Source organism: Heteronotia binoei, chromosome 9, assembly GCF_032191835.1.
Source record: "Heteronotia binoei isolate CCM8104 ecotype False Entrance Well chromosome 9, APGP_CSIRO_Hbin_v1, whole genome shotgun sequence".
Classification (NCBI taxonomy): domain Eukaryota; kingdom Metazoa; phylum Chordata; class Lepidosauria; order Squamata; family Gekkonidae; genus Heteronotia; species Heteronotia binoei.
The window spans coordinates 117,382,294-117,405,742 of record NC_083231.1 but is presented as its reverse complement, the minus strand read 5'-3'; the positions used below and the strand labels follow the sequence as shown (position 1 = coordinate 117,405,742).

The 23,449-nt window shown below is 50.0% G+C and overlaps 1 protein-coding gene across 1 annotated transcript in view; it reads left to right on the top strand.

The window, feature by feature from the left end:
- Positions 1–4,008, top strand: part of MAVS (mitochondrial antiviral signaling protein) — a 33,562-nt gene extending 29,554 nt beyond the window's left edge. The window contains exon 7 of the mRNA XM_060247415.1: positions 2,189–4,008. Within this exon, the coding sequence (XP_060103398.1) occupies positions 2,189–2,917 (729 nt within the window). The 3' untranslated portion in view covers positions 2,918–4,008. The remainder of the gene's footprint in view (positions 1–2,188) is intronic.
- Positions 4,009–23,449: the final 19,441 nt, after the last annotated feature.

The following is a 23,449-nucleotide window of genomic DNA, read 5'->3' as shown; positions in this document are numbered from 1 at the left end:
AGAGGATTGTGAGGCACTCCAAAGGGATCTGTTGAGGCTGGGTGAGTGGGCGTCAACGTGGCATATGAGGTTCAGTGTGGCCAAGGGCAAAGTAATGCACATTGGGGGCCAAAAATCCCAGCTACAAATACAAGTTGATGGGGTGTGAACTGGCAGAGGCTGACCAAGAGAGAGATCTTCTTATGTGACACAGAGTGTTGGACTGGATGGGCCATTGGCCTGATCCAACATGGCTTTTCTTATGTTCTTATGTGACACAGAGTGTTGGACTGGATGGGTCACTGGCCTGATTCAACATGGCTTTTCTTATGTTCTTATGTGACACAGAGTGTTGGACTGGATGGGCCACTGGCCTGATCCAATATGGCTTCTCTTATGTGACACAGAGTGTTGGACTGGGGGGGCCATTGGCCTGATCCAACAGGGCTCCTCTTATGTTCTTATGAGACACAGAGTGTGGGACTGGAGGGGCCACTGGCCTGATCCAACATGGCTTCTCTTCTGTTCTTATGTGACACAGAGTGTTGGACTGGATGGGCCATTGGCCTGATCCAACAGGGCTTCTCTTACGTTCTTATGTGACACAGAGTGTTGGACTGGATGGGCCGCTGGCCTGATCCAACATGGCTTCTCTTATGTTCTTATGTGACAGAGTGTTGGACTGGATGGGCCATTGGCCTGATCCAACATGGCTTCTCTTATGTTCTTATGTGATACAGAGTGTTGGACTGGATGGGCCATTGGCCTGATCCAACATGGCTTCTCTTATGTTCTTACGTTGGTAGCGGGGGGGGGGAGGGGAAGGTAAAGGAGATTGTGACCGCTCTGAGATTCAGAGTATAGGGCGGGATATAAATCCAATATCATCATCTCCTCCTCCTCCTTTCTGAATATTAACTGTGACCAACCCTTGCATAGCTTCCTAGATCTGATGAGCTGTCCAGGTCAGGGCCAGAGTCAGACAGAGGTGGTTTGCCGCTGCCTGCCTCTGCATAGCAACCCTGCACTTCCTCAGTGATCTCCCGTCCAGATGTTGACCAGAGCCGAGCTTGCTTCACGTCTAAGATCTGAGAAGGTTGGGTTAGCCTTGGCGGGCTTCGTCAGCTTTAGAAGTCTAGAGTTTGTGGAGCTTCAGAAGTTACTGTAGGCATAAAAAAAACCCTGAAGCTTTGTGGAAATTGAACAATTTAATGCACAATGTTAATCGATCCCAGCGGGCAGCCGTGTTGGTCTGAAGCGGTAGAACAAAGTAGGAGTCCAGCTGCACGTTTAGGACCAACAAAGTTTTATTCAGAATAGAACAAAGCAGTAGACAAGTCGCACCTTTAAGACCAACTAAGTTTTATTCAGAGTGTCAGCTTCCGTATGCTCTTAAGAAGAAGAAGAATTGCAGATTTATACGCCGCCCTTCTCTCTGAATCAGAGACTCAGAGCGGCTTACAATCTCCCTTATCTTCCTCCCCCACAACACACACCCTGTGAGGCGGGTGGGGCTGAGAGAGCTCTCCCAAAAGCTGCCCTTTCAAGGACAACCTCTGCCAGAGCTACGGCTGACCCAAGGCCATTCCAGCAGGTGCAAGTGGAGGAGTGGGGAATCAAACCCGGTTCTCCCAGATAAGAGCCCGTACACTTAACCACTACACCAAACTGGCTCTCTCTTAAGCATACGAAAACTTGCGTTCTGAATAAAACTTAGTTGGTCTTAAAGGTGCACTTGTCTACTGCTTTGTTCTATTGCTTCAGACCAACACGGCAGCCTACTTGGTTTTATTCAAAATGTAAGCTTTCGTATGCATGCATGCTTCTTCAGACGAGGGGATAGGGTACAGCGGGCTGAAATACATGTATTTGGTGGGTTAAGAGTGTAAACTGATACAAAGTTAGCATCAAATAGCAAAATGGTGTCATAATTACACTCCTAACCCGCCACCTCATGCATTTCAGCCCATTTGTACCCTATCCGGTTGTCTGAAGACGTATGCATGCATACGATAGCTTGAAATCTGAACAAAACTGTTGGTCTTAAAGGTGCTGCGGCCGCGGAAAATCCTCGCAGAATACTTTGATATTGAGGGAGAGTTTAGAAATGCCGGTCATGTGGAGGAAGGCAGGAGGAGAATAGGAACGATGAGACGGGTTTCTCTTACTTGTTTGGAAAAAAGTGAACGGATGTGTTTTCTCCCTGCAGATGATGGAAGACATTCCTCCAAGAGCAACTGCAGCCTGCCCCTCCTATGCTACGGATATTCCCGCAAATTCAAGAGATAATAAGGATAGCTCCAGCAGATCTTCCAGAGGCACCGTTCATGGCTTCCGCGGTGACTATGAAGAGGAAGACCTCTCCCTATTGAAGCCTGGTATTCTAGTTTCCCAGGAAATCATAGCGGGAGCTGTTGACCAGCTGTCGAGCATCGAGGATAGAGAATATTCTGGAACATCAGAGAGGCTTCGTTTCAGCAGTGAATGGTCTGACGAAAGTGACCCCTTGTTGCTGAGCGATTCCACTCAGGGTAGTTGCTCTGAAGCTTCCGGAAGAAATACGTCGATGGGAACCAACAGCGCTTCTCTTCATCGTCAGAACGGCGACGACTTCGAAGGGGGCTCCGTCATAACCCACACCGTTCGCGTAGTGGAGCCTCCCAGCATCGATCTCTCCGGAGCACCTGAAATGATCCATACGGCTCTCAGGGACGCTCGCCAGCCCCCAGGTGACGTTTCGGACTCGGTCGCTGGGGATCGGCTGACCAAAAATGGCAGCTCTCGCTCTGTTCACGACAACAGCCGCCAAAATTCCCGGCAGAACAAAAGCGCCGGCGATGCAGCGTCTCACGTGAGCGATTTGACGATCCTTACCGTTGGGTTCACCCTCGGTTTGGCGATCGTGGCCTTTGTGTTGTATAAGCGGCTGAAGAAATAGGAGCCGGTGGGTGAGAGATGGAGACCTTTACAGAATATTGCTTCTGGCCAGCTAAGAATGAGAAATCAAGGCTTGTACTGATTTCGCACACAGCTTACCCCGCGGTCACGTTCCTCTTCTCCGCGCAGCGTCCGTTGGATTTCCCACTGTCTGCGGCGGAGTTACAGGAAGCGTCGCGGCTTTCGCGTAGCCAACGTAAACCGCTAAAACCCAGTTCACGTTTGCTACGCAAAAGCCGCGGCGCTTCCTGTAACTCCGGCACAGATAGTGGGAAATCCGACGGACGCTGCGCAGAGAAGAGGAACGTGACCGCGGGGTAAGCTGTGCGAAATCGGTCACAGTCTCCTACGTGCTCTAAAATCTTAACTTTCCTGCCAGTACAAAGCTTTGTGGGAGGGCTGGGGAATAACCAAACAGTGCTTGTATTCTTGAATATGCTCCCTCCAAAGACATGTGATGGTTCGGATGCCTCGCCTTTCCCCTGAGATCCACCCTCGATGATCGCGTCAAGCCTCCTTATCGTGACTGTGATATTCGATACCTGAAAGTTCGCGCCACGTTTCATCAGAGCCTTTAGGGGGTACCGTTTTTGCAGACAGCGTTACCCTTGTCTCGTGGCAGGCGCCCCCATTCGGGGAACAGGTCCGTGGGATCCAACCTAACGCTTCTGGGCAGATTGCATGGAAATCTCTTCTGCTGGGTTTTTTTTTTGGAGCTCGGCTGCCTTCTGTGGTAAATTCAGAGACACAATCCCTTGATTGTTCGAATGGCGGGAATAGCGCTCACAACATGGAGGCCAGCTCCGTGAAGCCGCCGGGCTTCTTGACAAGGAGAGATGCGGCGCTGGACAAAGGCACAAGTTAAGTCCGTTCAACCAATTGACCTGTTTCCGCTGATCTGTAGTACAACTTTCATGCCGTTCTTGTACGGCAAATCAATTAGGGAGCTTGCTCCTCTTTTAAATCCGTTCTCCTCCCGTTCCGATGATGCTCGGGCCTGCCCGATTGCCTTGGAGGGCTTGAAAACGCGAGGCCCGCCTCATTCGTTTTTGTATTTTCTTCTTTAATTGTATAAAAATAAGAACAAAGCTATGCTAGTGTCCTAGAGAGAGATGTAGCTGTTCTCCCAGCCCCGATTTTCTGTAACCGGATGACTCGATGGCTGCGTTTGTTGTTAGGAGCACTCAAATTTGTCCCGCCTTCTCTCAACTCGAGACTGGTGATTTTTCGACGTGGACGCAGCATTCCGAACTAGGGTTATCCCCTTACATAATGCGCCACAGCCTCCTGGGCTTGACTTTTTGGTTGCAGCAAGAATTTCACCCTTCTCTTGATGGAAATCCAGACCTTGGGGTTAGATCCAGCGTTCTGCAGACACAAGGTTCATCCCTAATACCTCTCTCTCTCTAGCAGCCAAGGCCGGGAAAGTTGATTCCCAAGGTTGTGGGACCCGTGTGGAAGCGGAGAAAAATTGCATCGCCTTCCTTCTTCCATCAGTGGGACTTCACTGATGGGAGAGACAGCTTTTATGCTCATTCCTGCTGCAGCCATCCAACTCTGCGTGGCTCTTCGTTCACACGGGTTCCATGATCCTGAAAGTAAGCATCTTCTTCGTGGTCTCTGTGCAGTCCCACACATGGGTTTTCCCGTCAGGACGAACCCTACCTCGGAGATTTTAAAAGCTAGCCTAGGCGTTATTTTTGGCGCGCACTCCCTTCCGTCCTGGGGAGCAGGCATCCACTGCGCATGCCTGGAACGGGAGGGAGGCGCCCCACCCACCCAGTTTCTTTCCAACCGTCGCCCGGGATAGTCTTACCTCGCTGCGCTCCTCTTTTACCTCAGAACTAGCCTTCGTTCCTCCGCTTTTTTCCTTCTATTCCGCATTCTTATTCCATCTTCCTTCTTATATTCTTATATTCTTTCAAAATAAATAAATATATCTTCCCTGCTTTTTACCTCAGACCTCCCTTCCCCTACCCCCCCCCCCGGGCGTATGGAAGGAAGGGACAGTAAAATAACCTTTAAAAGGTGTTCGCGTTGTAGGGCGAAAATCCCTACATCAGACGGACATTCACTTTGTTTATTTTGCCTGGGAGAAACCCATAAAGTGGACGCCTGTGCGCATTGCCTTCAATTCGGCAAACAGGCGCGGAAAAACAGAGCCGCTAGACTAAGAAGTCATCTTATGGAGTCTGTGCTTCACCCTGAGATGTCGCAATCCTCTTCCGCAAGTAAGTCGCCTCCCCTTCTGACTCCCCAAGGGGACGGCGCAAGGTCGGCAGCTTCAGTGGCCATTGTTCCCAGCAAGCATAAGCCCGGCGATGCCGCGAAAACCGGCGACGGCGCGAGAACGTCAGAACAAACGGCCGCGCCTATTAAAATGAAGAGTGGGAAGCACACCAAGAAACACAAGCACTCCGATCCGAAGGGCCCGAAGGATTCGAGAAAACCTACCGACCCGAAGGACCCGAAAAAACCTACCGACTCGAGGGACTCGAGAAAACCCACCGACCCGAACAAACCTTCGGAACAACAGAAAGCCCACGAGCCTGACAGACAATGCGATCCGTCCACACCCGGATCCGATACCCAAGAAGCGGCCACGCCGCTTACGGAATCACCGCATCAGCAGACGGAAGAAGTTATACCGATTCCGTCCCGATCCCCGTCATTGCAAGGCTCCATACAAGACCCTTCGCTTGAGAAGATCCGAGACCCGCTGCAGTGGACTCAACAACACATCAACCCCAGATCGTTTCGCGATATGTCGAATCCCATCCAATATAGACACGACGCTCATCGGTACTTTGATACTCATCGGTTCCCAGCTAGATCTCCGAGCATCGAGAGACATCGGTACCATCATACACGTTTCCCAGAGAGATCCCCTAGCAGGGGGAGGGACCGCTATCGCTACAACCTGAGATCTCGGTCTCCATCCATGTCCCCGAGAAGACGCTACTACACTTCGAGGTCTCCATCAATGGATTCCCATCAATGTTGCGGTTACCACCACTCTCGGTACCGTACCGATTACCACGGGGACCGATCCAAGGAAGCAACTCCCGTCCAACGGAGTAAGCAACAAACGAAACAGCCATCTCCGACTCCTTCCACTTCGACTTCTAAGCCTAAGAACACGAGTCCAGCCAGACCAGACCCACAGGCACCCGAACCTGACAACTCTGATGCCGAATCCGAGGCACAATCATCGGAGTCGATACAATCGATGTCCTCTCCTGGGTCCCCAGCTTCAGATATTGCGAAGCCTGCAGATTTGTCACCATCTGACGGAGCCAAAACATATCTGGACTTGGTCGCAAATATGGCTTCTGCTCTTAATGTTAAACTTACATCGGACGCGCCCAAGGTCACGGATGTGGTTCACGATTTGGTCCATTCAGACCTACCCGCTGGTTCCTTTCTGCCGATGCTCCCGGTACACCTAGATGCCATTAAAGAAGCCTGGGACAAGCCGGCATCTATTCCCTCCACTTCAAAGCGCATCGAATCCCTATACAAGATTCAAGCTACGGAGTCAAAGTTTCTCTTCAGTCACCCGGCTCCGAATTCAATGATAGTTCACTCTTCCTCCAAATCGAAGCAGACCCGTCATCCCGTACCCCCTGAGAAGGAGGGCAGGAAATTGGACACTCTGGGAAGGAAGATGTATTCCATCTCCACAGCAAACGCCAAAATCAATAATTATTTGGCATACTTTGCTGCTTACTCCCACAATCTATCCTCCCAGCTAAGCACACTTGTCTCGGCCCTGCCAGAACCTTCTCAAAAACAGGCATGTACATTATTACAAGAGCTCAATCGAGTCTCCAAACAGCAAATAAATACCATTCGTCACTCAGTGGGGTGCACCTCCAAGGCGATGGCTGCCTCAATTGCTTTGAGAAGACACGCCTGGCTTCGCTCCTCCTCGCTACAACCCGATATTAAATTTAAAATCGAGGATCTCCCTTTTGACGGCCAAGGCCTTTTTAATGCTACGACAGACGACATACCACAGTCGACGACAGCCGCAAACGGGCAAAAAGACTTGGTGTGACTCAACAGCAGCAGCAGGGCTACAAAGCCAGACCGTGGAAGCCAATACCATTCAAACGCTCCAGGTCCCCTCGACAATCAGAATACTGGAAGCGTAAGGCTCCTCCATCCAAGCAGCCTTTCAACCAAAGGCAGCAAAGACCACAACAACCTAAGAAGACTGCGACTTCATCCAAGCAGTCTCTTTGACTTTCTACCTCTAGCACCTCACCACACTTCCAGACTCCTACCGTTCTACGAAAACTGGAAGTTAATTACCACAGACAAATGGGTCCTGAATATCATTCTAAGAGGCTATTCAATAGAGTTTCATTCTCCCCCTGCAAGAAACCACTTTGTTGCAACCCCTCCATCCCCTCCCCTCCAAGAAGAGATCATCACTTTAATGGCCAAGGCGGCCATAGAACCTGTCCCAGATCAGTACCATCGGACGGGCTTCTATTCCCGGTACTTTTTAGTTCCCAAAAGGGATGGAGGTCAGCGCCCGATTTTAGACCTAAGGGCTCTCAAGTTCATCCACCACAAAAAATTCAGGATGGTTACCCTTCAATCCATTCTGCCCCTAATCCCTCAGAATGCTTGGATGGCGCTGGTAGATTTACAGGATGCTTATTTCCACCTAACGATTCATCAATGCCACAGAAAGTTCCTGAGATTTGCCGTGGGAAACAGACATTATCAGTTTCGAGCGCTTCCGTTCGGACTCTCCACAGCACCCAGGACTTTTACAAAGTGTATGGCGGTGGTCGCTGCGTCCCTCAGACAGCGCGGAATTGCAACTTACCCATACATAGACGATTGGCTCCTTGTAGGAGCTTCAAAGGCACAACTGGAAAAAGACATTGCTATAACCCTTACACTCTTAGCAGACCTGGGTCTCCAGGTCGACCAGCAAAAATCGAATCTAATCCCCTCTCAGGACATTCAGTTCATAGGGGCTCGCCTCTGCACCACGGACCACAAGGCTTACCTCCCAACAGACAGGATAGCCTCTATTCATACACTAGCCACAGAAATAATGCAACAGCCCAGACAAACAGCTTTCATCATTCAACGCATGTTAGGACTCATGGCAGCGACAACGGCGGTCTTACCACATGCAAGACTCCGGATGAGGCCCCTACAAATCTGGTTTGTCCGTGCATTTCGTCCTCAACACCAATCTCAACAAACCCTCCTAACTGTCCCAAACAACATCCTTCCCTCTCTGGGATGGTGGACAGTGCGCAATCATCTGCTAATAGGTATGCCATTCTTAAGACCAAGCCCGTCAGCGGTAGTCACAACAGATGCATCAAGGTGGGGCTGGGGAGCCCATCTGAACACCCTCTCAGTCCAGGGGCAATGGACGGCATACGAACAGTCGCTCCATATCAACTGCCTGGAGCTCCTAGCCGTCCACAGAGCTCTGAAATCATTCCTGCCATCTCTTCACGGCCGTCACATTCAAATAGCGTCAGACAACGTGGCGACCGTGTTTTATATAAACAGGCAAGGAGGGACTGCATCTACCCGTCTGTGCAAACGAGCAATGCATCTCTGGCACTGGAGTATTGCACATCAGATCCATCTCACCGCAGTACATCTCCCAGGTGCCCAGAACACACAAGCGGACACATTGAGCAGGTACCTCGTCAACGACCACGAGTGGTCACTCCACAGGCAGTACCTCTTACCAGTATTCCACAAATTCGGAACACCATTAATAGATGTGTTTGCTGCACCAGACAATGCACAATGTGCTATCTTTTTTATGAGAGGTCCGCCCTCACCACAATCTGCAGGGGATGCCTTCATCCAGAACTGGACAGGTCCACTGCACTTTCTCTTCCCACCTTTTCCACTGATAACACGATCAATACAGAAAATTCAACTGGACAATACAAATTGCATTCTAGTCACACCGTGGTGGCCTCGCCAACCATGGTTCACAACGCTCCTTTTCCTATCGGACAATACTTACCATCACTTCCCCCGGGCCAAGAACCTCCTCTCACAACAGAACGGCAAGGTTCTTCACCACGACCCGGACAGACTTCGCTTGACGGCTTGGAGGATACTTTCTCGGAATTCCCTGAGGGAGTGAGAAATGTCCTATTAAATGCCCGGAAACCATCAACGAGAAAATCATATTCCATGAAATGGAAAAGATTTTCCATCTACGCAACCAAGCATAACTTCAAACCTCTATCTGCTTCTATGCCTCAAATCTTGGCCTATACATTGTCATTATCGGAGAAGGGGCTAACTCATTCGTCTCTAAAGGTGCACTTGGCAGCGATCTCAGCTTTTCACCCTCACATACAGGGCCGGTCTGTATTTTCACACCCCGCTGCTAAATCCTTCTTGAAAGGAATCTTACACTTGCATCCACCATCACGGCAACTGTACCCCAGCTGGAGTTTATCTTTAGTATTAAGCCAGCTAATGAAACCACCTTTTGAACCCATGGCTTCAATACCGCTGCATCTTCTCTCGTGGAAAACGGCGCTGCTAGTCGCACTCACCTCCGCTAAGAGAGCCAGTGATATTTGTGCGTTTAGAGCAGACACACCTTACACCATTTTTCATCATGATAGGGTAGTGCTACGACCAGACCCTACCTTCTTACCCAAGGTAGTCTCCACGTTTCACCTGCACAGGATCACAACTTTGCCTGCTTTCTTCCAACGTCCTACAGATAAGGGCCAAGAAGCCCTGCACTGCCTCGATGTTAGAAGGGCACTCGCTTATTACATAGATAGGACAGCATCATTCAGGAAGGACTCCAGACTTTTTGTGGCCTATGGACGCCACAATAAGGGACAAAAGATATCTACGCAGAGACTTTCGAAATGGTTGGTTGCTGCTATAACGCTGTGTTACAGACTCGCAAAGCAGCCGGTTCCAACTGCATTACGAGCTCACTCTACAAGAGCTTTGTCAACATCATCTGCCTTTGCCAGAGGGGTCTCCATGGAAGACGTCTGTGCTGCCGCCGCCTGGTCTTCCACCTCGACCTTTGCTATGCACTACGCTCTGGACGTTCGTGCTAGGCAAGATGCCTCCTTTGGACAGGCAGTACTCCGCTCTATCTTCGACTAAAGATACGACCTGGGTCCGGTAAGTACCAACTTACCTTGGAGTCCAATACTTGTTTGACTGATTTGCATTAACTGCGCATCAAATTTTCTCTCCTACTCTAGTGCCAGCACCCACCGCCGTGCAGTTCAGCTTATCAGTCACCCATGTGTGGGACTGCACAGAGACCACGAAGAAGATAAACAGGTTGCTCACCTGTAACTGATGATCTTCGAGTGGTCATCTGTGCAGTCACACACGCCCGCCCAACCATCCCCGCTGCTGGCTACTGGTCCTCTACAACCGCTCATCGATTATGTCAGCGGCGGGGAAAGAAACTGGGTGGGTGGGGCGCCTCCCTCCCGTTCCAGGCATGCACAGTGGATGCCTGCTCCCCAGGACGGAAGGGAGTGCGCGCCAAAAATAACGCCTAGGCTAGCTTTTAAAATCTCCGAGGTAGGGTTCGTCCTGACGGGAAAACCCATGTGTGTGACTGCACAGATGACCACTCGAAGATCATCAGTTACAGGTGAGCAACCTGTTTTTTCCCAGGATCAGAAAGGACTGCAGAGAGAGGGGACCCGGGAAAGATCTGCGGCCATGAGCACCTTCCCCTGATGTATTGTGGAAGGACAAAAATGGAGTAAACAGCTTAATGCTCCAAGACATGGAGTGGGTTGCAAGAGCAGATCGATGGCCTCTGGCATCGTTATAACATTCATGGTTACCTTCCAGTTTGGTGTAGTGGTTAAGTGTGCAGACTCTTATCTGGGAGAACCGGGTTTGATTCCCCACTCCTCCACTTGCACCTGCTAGAATGGCCTTGGGTCAACCATAGCTCTGCCAGAGGTTGTCCTTGAAAGGGCAGCTGCTGTGAGAGCCCTTTCCAGCCCCACCCACCTCACAGGGTGTCTGTTGTGGGGGAGGAAGGTAAAGGAGATTGTGAGCCGCTCTGACTCTTTGGAGTGGAGGGCGGGATATAAATCCAATATCATCTTCTTCTTCCTCAGCTCTCCCATTGGATACGGGAGCAAAAGGGGAAGACCTCCCATTTTAGGTCGGGGCCTGTTCAGTGAACAAGCTGATGCGGTGCTGGATAGAATTGGAACAAATTGACAGCACAATCCCTGGGTATAACCCATTCGTCTACTCCTTTTTAAATAAAGGTACCTCCCAAGGCATGCTGAGAAGTACTCTCAGCACAGTCCCTGGGTAGTAGATGATGATGATATTGGATTTATAAAAAGGTAAAGGTAGTCCCCTGTGCAAGCACCAGTCGTTTCCGACTCTGGGGCGAGACGCGTCACGACGTTTTCGCAGCAGATAATGGTTTGCCATTGCCTTCCCCAGTCATCTACACTTTCCCCCCAGCAAGCTGGGTGCTCATTTTACCAACCTCTGAAGGATGGAAGGCTGAGTGAACCTGGAGCTGGCTACCTGAATCCAGCTTCCGCCAGGATCGATCTTGGGTCGTGAGCAGAGAGCTCAGGCTGCAGTACTGCATTTTTACCACTCTGCACCACGGGGCTCATCTCCGAGTCCCAGAGCAGTCGCATCTCCTTTACCTCCCCCCCCCCCCCAAGCCCCACAACAAAAACCCTGTGAGGTAGGTGAGGCTGAGAGGACTCACAGCAGCTGCCCTTTCAAGGACAACTCCTGCGAGAGCTCTGGCTGACCCAAGGCCATTCCAGCAGCTGCAAGTGGAGGAGTGGGGAATCAAACCTGGTTCTCCCAGATAAGAGTCCGTGCATTCAACCGCTACACCAAACTGGCTCTCTAACGCATTCATCAACCACTCCTTTTTAAACGAAGGTACCTCCCAAGGCATGCATGAACATATGAAGCTGCCTTATACTGAATCAGACCCTCGGCCCATCAAAGTCAGTCTTGCCTACTCAGACTGGCAGCGGCTCTCCAGGGTCTCAAGCTGAGGTTTTTCATGCCTCCTTGCCTGGACCCTTTTTAGTTGGAGATGCTGGGGATTGAACCTGGGACCTTCTGCTTACCAAGCAGATGCTCTACCACTGAGCCACCGTCCCTCCCCTGACGTGCTCGGAGGTACTCTCAGTCCAGGCCCTACCGAACGCAGGGCTGTAGGTACCAGTCTCCTCCATCCCTCCGGCAGGGCTTTAGCCCCCCAGCAACCCCACCCCTAAGAGGCAGGGTAGACAAAGGGGAAGGGATCCACCTCAGTCCCCCAGCGACTGACATACCAGATCGGCCCCTTCAGCCTGACAGTGGCTAGGATTAGATTGTGGCTTCCCGGACAGGTTGTCCAAATCTTTCTTCGATTGGTGCCAAATTGCAACCAATGGCTTGGTATTGTCTGCAATAAAAAAAAAACAGGTTGGGTTTTTTTTTTTTTGGATTTCAAGTCCATGCCTCCGCTTGATGACACTGCAGACCAGTCTTGCCAACCCGTCAGTGCTCCTAACGGAGACAGCCTCCCCATCTGCCGAAGGAGCCATCACAAAGCGTACCCCTAAAGGCCAACCAAAAAGGATTCTTCAGTAAAGCTCCCTCCACCCCCTCTCTCCAGGCTGACCCCCCCCCCCCCGCCGATCAGCTGATTGGCCCTTGCCTCCTTGGGGGGGAGTGACGGCCTGGGGGGAGCTTTACGGCCCCTTTCCCAGCCTTAAAATGGTGAAAATGCGGAGGGGGGGGGCACGAGAGGAGGCGGCAAGGCTGCATGGTGGGGGGGGGGTGAAGGAGGGAGGAGGACATGGAGAGAGAGGATAGATCCAAGTGGGCAAGCTGTGTTGGTCTGAAGCTGTAGAACAAAGTAGGAGTCAAGTGGCACCTTTAAGAGGCAGCGAGACTGCGCGGAGGGGGAAGGAGGGAAGAGAAAACGGGGAGGAGGCAGTGAGGTTGTGGGGGAGGAGGAGGAGGTGCCGCAGGGGGGAGGCCAAATTGGGTGCCCCCACCCTGCCGGCCCTGGGGCCACGGTCAGCGGGCCGGCCCTGCTTTTATTACACCAAATATGTGGTTCGCTTTCCTAGATTGAAAAGATGCATATTTTCACACCTTGATACACAAGAACAGCATGAAATACTTGAGATTCTCGTAGGCCAGTACCAATTATGAGTACCCGGTGTTGAGAGCCAGTTTGATGCAGTGGTTAAGTGCGCGGACTCTTATCTGGGAGAACCGGGTTTGATTCCCCACTCCTCCACTTGCAGCTGCTGGGATGGCCTTGGGTCAGCCGTAGCTCTCATGGGAGTTGTCCTTGAAAGGGCAGCTGCTGTGAGAGCTCTCTCAGCCCCACCCACCTCACAGGGTGTCTGTTGTGGGGGGAGAAGCTATAGGAAATCGCAAACCGCTCTGAGTCTGATTCAGAGAAGGGCGGGGTATAAATCTGCAGTCGTCTTCTTCCTTTGGGCTAGCAACCATCCCTGGAGCGTTTGCCAAATGCGTAGCAGAGGCCATTGCTCACTTGACTGGCTCTTCGATGATGATTCTTCGAGTTTTCTCAAGAGAATGGACTTTGCATTTCACATTGCTAATCACTGGGCTTTTGGTGAACCGGCAGAAGTTATTGGAGATTGCCAAATAAATGAATTCAAAAACTGTAAGGTTAGATGGCTTCCGCCACCATGGAGGTTCTGTGTGCCTGATCACTAGAGACCATTGCAGAATTGGTTCATAAGGATCTTCAATAGCTACTCAGGTCCCTGTTGAGGAGCGGGGGGGGGGGGGGGGATCCTATTCCAAGACACCCAAGAAATGTCATTTTTGTTCCAGACTGGTGCTATGGGCAGGAACACTGGGGTTTCCGACTGGTACTGTAACGGTCCGTCGCCTTGTGACCGAGATTGGGCGGGCCGTTAGGATGGTGGCTAAGACAATAACACAAAAAACCAGGCCCAAAGCAGGGTCCTGGAGTAGAGCTGCCACCAGACTGGATACTTTCACACACTGAGGCCCCAGTCAAACCTCAGGGTTTTTTAATCCTAAACCAGGGAAAGCCAAACCACAGCAGATGTGGCCAGGAGTTCCCCAGGACAAAATACTTTTCTTTATGGTCGTTTAGGCAAACTTCGAGGCGATTAGATAAGCTTTTGGCATTCGGTTGTTACGACCCTCCAACAAAGCAACAAAAAAAAAATCTCCTTTTTAAAAGAAAAAGAGTTTATCTGAAATAAGCATAAGAATTTACATTAGGAGCTGTGAACCAAAAATAAGAACGTTGTAAAATTCACTTATCTAAACATACTAATTGGTTCCAAGGTAATCAAAGCAACAAAGTCCATCAACAGTCCATAAACGAAGAGCCCAGCGTGGAGTGGGTCTCAGAGTTCAGTCAAGTTGTCCCAAAAGGAGGGCTCAGAGAATAGAAAAAGGGAATCCTTTATTCCTAGGAAACCTTCGCGGGTAAGTTCAGATAACTCAATCAAAACCCAAACTCAACAGAATAACACTAATGAGACACAGATAAGGGAGGCAGCAACAGGTGACTCCCTTTTGTTTCCTAGGCAACAATCCACAGGTGCACTGAGCTCAAGGCCCACACTAATAGGCCTGACCTTTTCTATGGGCCTTACAGAAAACATGTTTAAAAATTTACAAGCAGGCCTCAAGCCTGCCCAAATTAAAACTAAGAGGAACCATTTTAATTTGGTCTACAGCATTACAGGTACCCTCCACGAGGTGATCACTTACTGGGAATTTTTAAAACCCCCCCTTTTTTTTGTATTGTTTTTCTTCAAGGCAGTTGTGAGGAACTGGGTCAGCTCAGCTCGGGAGGGTGACCACGAAGAATTTTCCCCCGTCACCTTTCCTCAGTCCCTCAGGCACCCGCGCAGAAATCCTGTCAGAACTATAACGACAGCACCAGACGTGTTTAGATTCAAAACGCAAAAGAATATCTGTTGGTTCACAAAAGGGGACGGAGAGGGATAAAATAATAATAATTAGTTGTTATCGAAACAAATCAGTTGGCAGGCAGGAAGTAACAAAATAATCTCCAAACCAGAGATTTGTCAGGCTGGGATAACATAAAACTTTAAACACACAGGCTTTATAAATTTGTTGTTCGGTCTCACAGTCGAGTCCGACTCTTTGCGACCCCATGGAGAAAGTCACGCCAGGCCCTCCTGTCTTCCACCATCCTCCGAAGTCTGCTCAAATTCGTGTTTGTTTCATCAGCAACGCTGTCCAGCCATCTCATCTTTTGCCGTCCCCTTCTTTTGCCTTCTGTCTTTCCCAGCATCAGGATCTCCAGGGAGTGCTCCCTTCTGATCTGGTGGCCAAAGGATTTGAACTTCAGCATCTGACCTTCCAGGGAACAGTCAGGGTTGATTTCCCTTAGGACTGACTGATTGGATCTTCTTGCAGTCCAAGGGGCTCTCAAGAGTCTTCTCCAGTGAGTGTTGCCTTCTCATTGGGTGGCCAAAGTATTTGAGCTTCAGCATCAGCATCTGACCTTCCAGGGAACAGTCTGGGTTGATTTCCCTTAGGACTGACTGATTGGATCTTCTTGCAGTCCAAGGGGCTCTCAAGAGTCTTCTCCAGTGAGTGTTGCCTTCTCATTGGGTGGCCAAAGTATTTGAGCTTCAGCATCAGCATCTGACCTTCCAGGGAACAGTCTGGGTTGATTTCCCTTAGGACTGACTGACTGGATCTTCTTGCAGTCCAAGGGACTCGCAAGAGTCTTCTCCAGCACCACAGCTCAAAAGCATCTATTCTGCACTCGGCCTTCCTTATGGTCCAGCTCTCTCAGCCATACATGACTACTGGAAATACCATCGCTTTAACTATACGGACTGTTGTTGGCAGGGTGATGTCTACTTTTTATTATACTGCCCAGGTCCGCCATAGCTGTCCTCCCAAGGAGCAAACATCTTTTCATTTAATGGCCACAGCTTTATAAAGATGAACTAACGATTAGGCAGGTTCCTTAACTATACAAGAACTTCGGATATGCAGGCAGTGCCGATCTGGCACTAGGAACGCTGTGCGGTGAAGTTGGCCTTCTCAGGCTTCTCAGACCATCAAAATAATAAACTGTCACTCACTCTTTGCGACTCACACTGAGGACTCCTGACTTGTGCCAGATAAACTCCCTCGCTGTACTGCCCGTGTTCTTTGATTGATTTCAGGCCAATGTAGGTTCGCAAGCAGAAAGCACTTTCATTTGCCAACTCAAAGGCAAGCTATCCTAAAGTTTACAACATAAGATCAATGTTTCAGTTGCAAAGATACTTCTCAAGAAGGCTTGTTGCTTTGGCTGGGGAGGTTCCTCTTGTGATCTTCGAGTGGTCATCTGTGCAGTCACACACGCCCACCCAGCCTTCCCCGCTGCTGGCCTCCTCTGCCTGATATGTTACTCTATAGAGTGTCAGTGGCGGCTGGAAGAAACTGAGTGGGAAGGGCGCCTCCCCCTCGCTCCAGGCATGCGCAGTCGGTGACTGCTCCCCAGAGCGAGAGGGGAGCGCGCCAAAAAGCGCTCTAGGCGAGCTATTAGAGACTCCGAGGTACGGATCCGTTGCCTGCGGCAAGACCCATGTGTGTGACTGCACAGATGACCACTCGAAGATCATCAGTTACAGGTAAGCAACCTGTTTTTTTCCCTGTCTCCATCACAACCGTCTGTTCGTCAAGCAGCTGTCAGACAGCAGCTCCTTACAGCTGTTCCGCAGAAATGAGCAGAGCAAACTACCCAGCCCACTTAGGCCTAATTTTATCATACCCCTACCCCAGGGGTGGCCAACGGTAGCTCTCCAGATGTTTTTTTGCCTACAACTCCCATCAGCCCCAGCCATTGGCCATGCTGGTTGGGGCTGATGGGAGTTGTAGGCAAAAAACATCTGGAGAGCTACCGTTGGCCACCCCTGCCCTACCCTATTCAACTATCAGCTGGAACTGGTTTGTGGGGCTCCCTAGCAGTTCCAGCTGAATCAACCCTGTTAAGGGCAATCAACCCTTTTGCAGCTTAGTGCTGCCACACACAGGTTTGGAATGAGTAGATCCCCACCCCTATCTCCTCGATGTGCAGAGGTCTTCCGCGTTTTCCATTATGCTCACAGATATACACACTAGCATACAGGACTCGCACCTTTGAGAGCTGAAAAACCAGCCCCTCTCACTCCCTGGGTGTCCCACCCAGCTAGATTCTTAGTCTGAATTTTGGGATTCCTTTCTAGCCACCAGAATCCAGCCCTCCCTTAAGAGTGTTTGAATGTTCTCAGTTTCACTAGGAGTCTGCCCTGTTGTGCTGGCAGATCCTCACAGAGAGTTTCTCCACACAGAAGGTGCCTGGGTTTGACCCCCTTCTGACTAAAAACTTTCTCACGGACAGAAACTTAGCCCAGTTCTGTCTGCTCAAGGAACTCAGCCCCACTGGCTGTTCTCAGCTCCTTCCAGTTTCTTCACAACAACAACTGATTATTTTAATAATAATAATAATAAATTTTTATTTATACCCCGCCCTTCCCACCAAGGCAGGCTCAGGGCGGCTTAAAAGGCCTGATATTCTATATCATGTTATGACAATAAGACAAGATAATATAATCAATAACAAGATAATACAATTAAATACAATATATAAATTAAACATTAAAATAGTTAATCTAAAAACAGTATAGCTTAATGGTGCTACAGTCTCAGTTTGTACAAGATGGTTTGATGTTGTTTCTAGGTTTCATCTTAAAAGGCTAGTTGGAAGAGGGTGGTTTTGCAAGCCCTACAGAACTGATTAAGATCCCGTAGGGCCCGCACCTCCTCCGGTAGCTGATTCCACCATTGGGGTGCCTTTATAGAGAAGGCCTGCTCCCTAGTTGTTTTTAGTTTGGCCTCCTTAGGCCCAGGGATTTCCAGATTTTGTGAACTAGATCGCAGTGCTCTCTGGGGAACATTCTGCACTAGCTGCAGTTTCCAAGTTCGGTACAGGGGCAGCCCCATGTAGAGGGCATTACAGTAGTCTAACCTTGAGGTGACCGTCACATGGATCACTGTTGCCAGGTCACCGCGCTCTAGGAAGGGGGCCAGCTGCCTCGCCCGCCTAATGTGGAAAAAGGCAGATTTGGCAGTGGCTGCTATCTGGGCTTCCATTGTCAAGGAAGACTCCAGTAGCACTCCCAAACTCCTGACCTCACGCACTGGTACCAATGGTGCCCCGTCAAAAGCTGGAAGGGAGATCCCTCCTTCCGGACCGCCGCAACCTAGATTTTATTTAGTTATTTACTTAGTAGGCTTATATTCCACCCTTTCCCGTAAATGGGCTCAGGGCAGATCACAACATATAGTGATAAAAATAAAAACCCTACAATTCAGAGTTAAAACAATACATCAGGGGTGGCCAACGGTAGCTCTCCAGATGTTTTTTGCCTACAACTCGCATCAGACCCAGCCATTGTCCATGCTGGCTGGGGCTGATGGGAGTTGTAGGCGAAAAAACATCTGGAGAGCTACCGTTGGCCACGCCTGCAATACGTTAAAATTAAGCAAGTAGAAACAATAAAAATAATAAATGCAATACACCACAGGCTGGGAGGGCACATCATACAGGATAAGCAATTATAGACCCAGATTAAATGGTAGTAATAGGATAGAACTGTAGTAAGATACAATGTCACTACGAAAGGAATAGCTTCAGTACCCAGTTCTCACTCCACTGCTCCAGCTCCCAACACTAAACTCTGAGGCGTTCACTCTTCTGCCAGCCTCTTCAGTTCGTTACATTTTAGTTACCATGGCTGCATCCCAGCCAATCGTTGCAAGGCTGTTCCCAGCTTCCAGGCTAAGTGCCTGAGTCCATTACACCAGTTCGTGGGGAACAATCCCATTTTTCTCCACAAGAACCCTGTGATGCCGTTGGGTTGTTGAAATAGCTATAAAAAGGTTAGGGGGAAAGGCTGCCACCTTTTTAAATGGTTCTGTCCCTGTGTCGTTAGGTGTGCCCCGATGCACACAAATTTGGCAGGTGATGTTCCTGCCAGCATGGAAATAAGTGACGGGGGAAAGTGCCTTGCGTTTAATTTCTAGCCCACGGGTGGCCAAACTGTGGCTTTGGGAGCCACATGTGGCTCTTTCACACATAGCGTGGCTCTCGAAACCCCCATCGCCCCATCAGCTGGCTCGGAGAAGGCATTTCTCTTTTTAAATCACTTCTAGCCAGCTGGCAGCTTGGGGAATGCGTTTAAAATTAAAGTTGCTTGCTTTCACTCCTCCCTCACCCATTTTCCTCCCTCCCTCCCTCAAGCATCTGACCTTTATTCTATGTGGCTCTTGCATTAAGCAAGTTTGGCCACCCCTTCTCTAGCCGATTCTGTTAAAAATGATTCTGGGGCAGATAAAGCAGGAGTCTGATTAAGAAGTGCATATTTGGAAGCTCTTAAAAGCTCAGGAGCAAAGCGAATTGGAAGGCGACCACCTGGATGGACAAGGGTGTCTGGTGCAGAGTGTCGTACTAGGGTAGGGGAAAAGCGAATTCAGATTCTGGCTCTGTAATAAAGCTTGCTGGGATGTGTTTGGCTAGACTTGGTCAGGGCCCCTCAGTTGGGGGGGGGCCTCTATGGGAAGCCAGGGACAGCCCCCCCCCAAGGCCCCCCTGTAGCTTTGGGCCCTGCTGGGGGGGGGTGTTTAGTTTATATTTACACTCTATCTTTCTCACTGGGGCTCTAAGTGAATTACATACAGTGAATCAGTACCATTAACAAAACGTTACATTCAATAACTAATGCATTAGGATTTTAGAAGTCTGGGACTACCAGAAAGAACTCGAGTGTAGTGTAAGTATTCTCACATTACACATTAAGCCAAGGCTATCAAACATGCAGTTCGGGGGCTGAATCAGGCCCCCGGAGGGCTCCTATCAGACCCCTGAGCAACCGGCTGTCATCTGCTTCCTTCTCCCACCCTCTTGCTTCCTTCTGCATCACAGCTTGCTTTGCCAGGCTTGCTTGATCATACAGGAGCTACAGAGCAAAACCTCTATTTTCTCCATTGGCTGAGGCTCCTCCCTTGGGGAGGAAGGGGGGGGGAGGAGTAGCTTGCTTTGCCAGGCAGCAGATTGCACAGCAGAGCTACTGAGCCAAGCCTCTCTTCTATTGGCTGAGGCTCCCCCCCCCCCCCCGGCAGTCCCCTGAGGAAAGAAGGAAAGAGTCAGAGCTTCCTTTGCCCAGTTCCCTGGATCCCATGGGAGAAATTTATTTATTTATTTAGTACGTTCAATTTATATCCCGCCCTCTCCGCAAGCGGACTCAGGGCGGCTCACAACATTATACAATACAATCAGTCCAATAAAACATATAAAACCATAATTTACTTATTTCAGTTTTAAAACCATTCTACGGCGCTGCTTCAGTACAGTATAAGCGGTATTGAATTCTCGACTGTGATCGCCAGCATTCTATATGATGTCCGGTGGCAGCCCTTTTTCAATCAAACAGCAAAAGCCTGCTTAAACAATTCGGTCTTACAGGCCCTGCGGAACGCCGACAAATCCCGCAGGGCCCTTACGGCTTCCGGAAGGGTGTTCCAAAGTTCTGGTGCTGCCACCGAAAAAGCCCTGGATCTCGTTACACGCAACCTGGCTTCTTTTGGCCCCGGGGGGCGGACAAAGAAAGTACCTTGAAGACCAATGAGCGTTAACATTTTAAGCATGTTTTAAGTCATGTTTTAAGTTTTTAAAAATATATATATTTGTATTTATCTGCGTTCTTCATAAAATTTATCTCTCTGCTACCTGATCTTAAATAGGTACACCTGGCCAAACGAGGTCACATTTATGTCAAATCCGGCCCTCATAACTAATGAGTTCAACACCCATGCATTAAGCGGCAGAGAAACAGCATAACCGGATCCTACATACAGCAAGGTACATGCAGCACGATGAGCCGAACCTGCCTCACAAGATTGTTGGGAGGGAAAACTGAGGATTGGTGGCATTGCCGGGTTCAGTTTTGACAAGTTCCTGGAGATTTGGGGGTGGAGCCTAGGGTTTGGGGAGGGGCCTCAGCAGGCTCCTATGCTATAGAACCCACCCTACGAAGCTGCAGTTTTTTGCCACGGGAATTGACCCCTATAGCCTAGAGATCGGTTGTAATTCTGGGAGGCCTCTAAGCCGAGTATTATCTATCCCAAGTATTGCCCAATTCAAAGCTGGCAACGCGAGTTAAGCGGCTGTTGAACATGCAGGCCGGGCTAAATTCCCCCGTCCCCACCACCCGAATGCAGTGACCCCAATGAAAAGCGTCAATAAATGTATCCGCAAGGACTACAGCAGGGATGGCCAAACTGTGGCTCAGTAGCCACAGGTGGCTCTTCTAGGGTTGCCAATCCCCAGGTGGGGGCAGGAGATCCCCTGGTTTGAAGGCCCTCCCCCCGCTTTAGGGTCATCAGAAAGCGGGGGGGGGGGGAGGAGGAAATATCTGCTGGGCACTCCATTCTTCCCTACATAGACCGGTTTCCATAGGGCACAATGGAGAATTGATCCATGGGTATCCGAGGCTCTGCTGGGGCTGTTTTTGAGATAGTGGCACCACATTTTCAGCATCGCAACCAGTGCCTCTCCCCAAAATACCCTCCAAGTTTCAAAACGATTGGACCAGGGGGTCCAATTCTGTGAGCCCCCAAAGAAGGCGCTCCTATCCATTACTTCCAATGGAGGGAAGGCATTTAAAAGGTGTGCGGTCCCTTTAATTGCGATGGCCAGAACTCCCTTTAGAGTTCAATTATGCTTGTCACAGCCTTGCCCATGGCTCCACCTCCAAAGTCCCCAGCTATTTCTTGAATTGGACTTGGTATCCTATCTTTCACACACACTGTGCGGCTCTCAAAGTCCCCATCAGCTAGCTCGGAAAAAGCATTTCTCTCTTTAAATCGCTTCTCAAAGCAAGCCAGCCAGTGGCTTGGAGCAGTGGCAGCTGGCCAGGGTGTCAGCTCGCCCAATGGCAAGTGGACCACTGATGAAGTGGGCCCCCTTAAACATGAGACAATGTTAAAAATGTTAATATCCTTTCAGTAGCTTGAAAATATAATAGAAGTTCCAATATTATTACTAATGCAACAAAAATTTACATTGTATTTAGGGTTGCCAGCCTCCAGGTGCAGCCTGGGGATCTGCAGCCTGGGGATCTCCCCAAACTGCGGAGAGCCAGTTTGGTGTAGTGGTGAAGTGTGCGGACTCTTATCTGGGAGAACTGGGTTTGATTCCCCACTCCTCCACTTGCAGCTGCTGGAATGGCCTTGGGTCAGCCATAGCTCTGGCAGAGGTTGTCCTTGAAAGGGCAGCTGCTGTGAGAGCCCTCTCCAGCCCCACCCACCTCACAGGGTGTATGTTGTGGGGGAGGAAGGTAAAGGAGATTGTGAGCGCTCTGAGTCTCTGTCCTTGAAAGGGCAGCTGCTGTGAGAGCCCTCTCCAGCCCCACCCACCTCACAGGGTGTCTGTTGTGGGGGAGGAAGGTAAAGGAGATTGTGAGCCGCTCTGAGACTCTGTCCTTGAAAGGGCAGCTGCTATGAGAGCCCTCTCAGCCCCACCCACCTCACAGGGTGTCTGTTGTGGGGGAGGAAGGTAAAGGAGATTGTGAGCCGCTCTGAGACTCTTTGGAGTGGAGGGCGGGATATAAATCCAATATCTTCTTCATCATCTTCTTTTTCAACTGATCTCCAGCTGGCGGAGATCAGCTCCCCTGGAGAAAATGCAATCTGTATTTACATTTCATATCTGCTGCATCCTGCCGGTAAAATGTTACACTTATGGATTCTTTGAACATTTTATTTATTTCTTATAAAAATTAAATGATAGCCTTATAGTTGTGGGTGGGCCCACTTTGTCTCCTGGCAACCAATATTTTTAGACGCAGCCTGCCACTGGCTTGGAGAATGCATTAAAAGTTGCTTTTCTTCCCACCTCTCCCTCCCCATCTATTTTCTTTCCTTCCTTCCTATCCTGTGGCTCTCGCACATTTGTTGTTTATTCTGTGTGGCTCTAACATTAAGGGAGTTTGGCCAGGCGTGGGCACTCCAAAGCGCCATATAAATGTTAAGCAGAGCTGCAGTTTTCACACCTTATGTAAATGCTATGGTAATTATTGGCGCACCGTTTCCCCCCCGCCCCACCATCAAACCTAGTCTTTTGCAGGTTGTCATGGTCACCCGGATTGCCAATCATCCCTTCCATCCCACTCGCTAGCCCTAATCCTCCTTCCTTATTGGACGGGATGCTTGTCGCTCTTGCAATTGGAGGAGGCGGTTGGCTGGGGCGATTCCGTCCGGCGTCCTTCCCCTTGATGCCTCATCGCCCTCCCGAACCCTGTGAGATGTATTTTTAAAATGTGTCAATCTCCTTCCGCGGACAGCGGCCATTGGAAGGATTCGTCCGTCCCGCCCACGCCCTGTTAACTCTCGCCGTTCTCATTGGTCGGTTCACCCGTCGCTCTGCCGGAGGGCGGCTGCGAGTGGCCGAGGGTTGAGG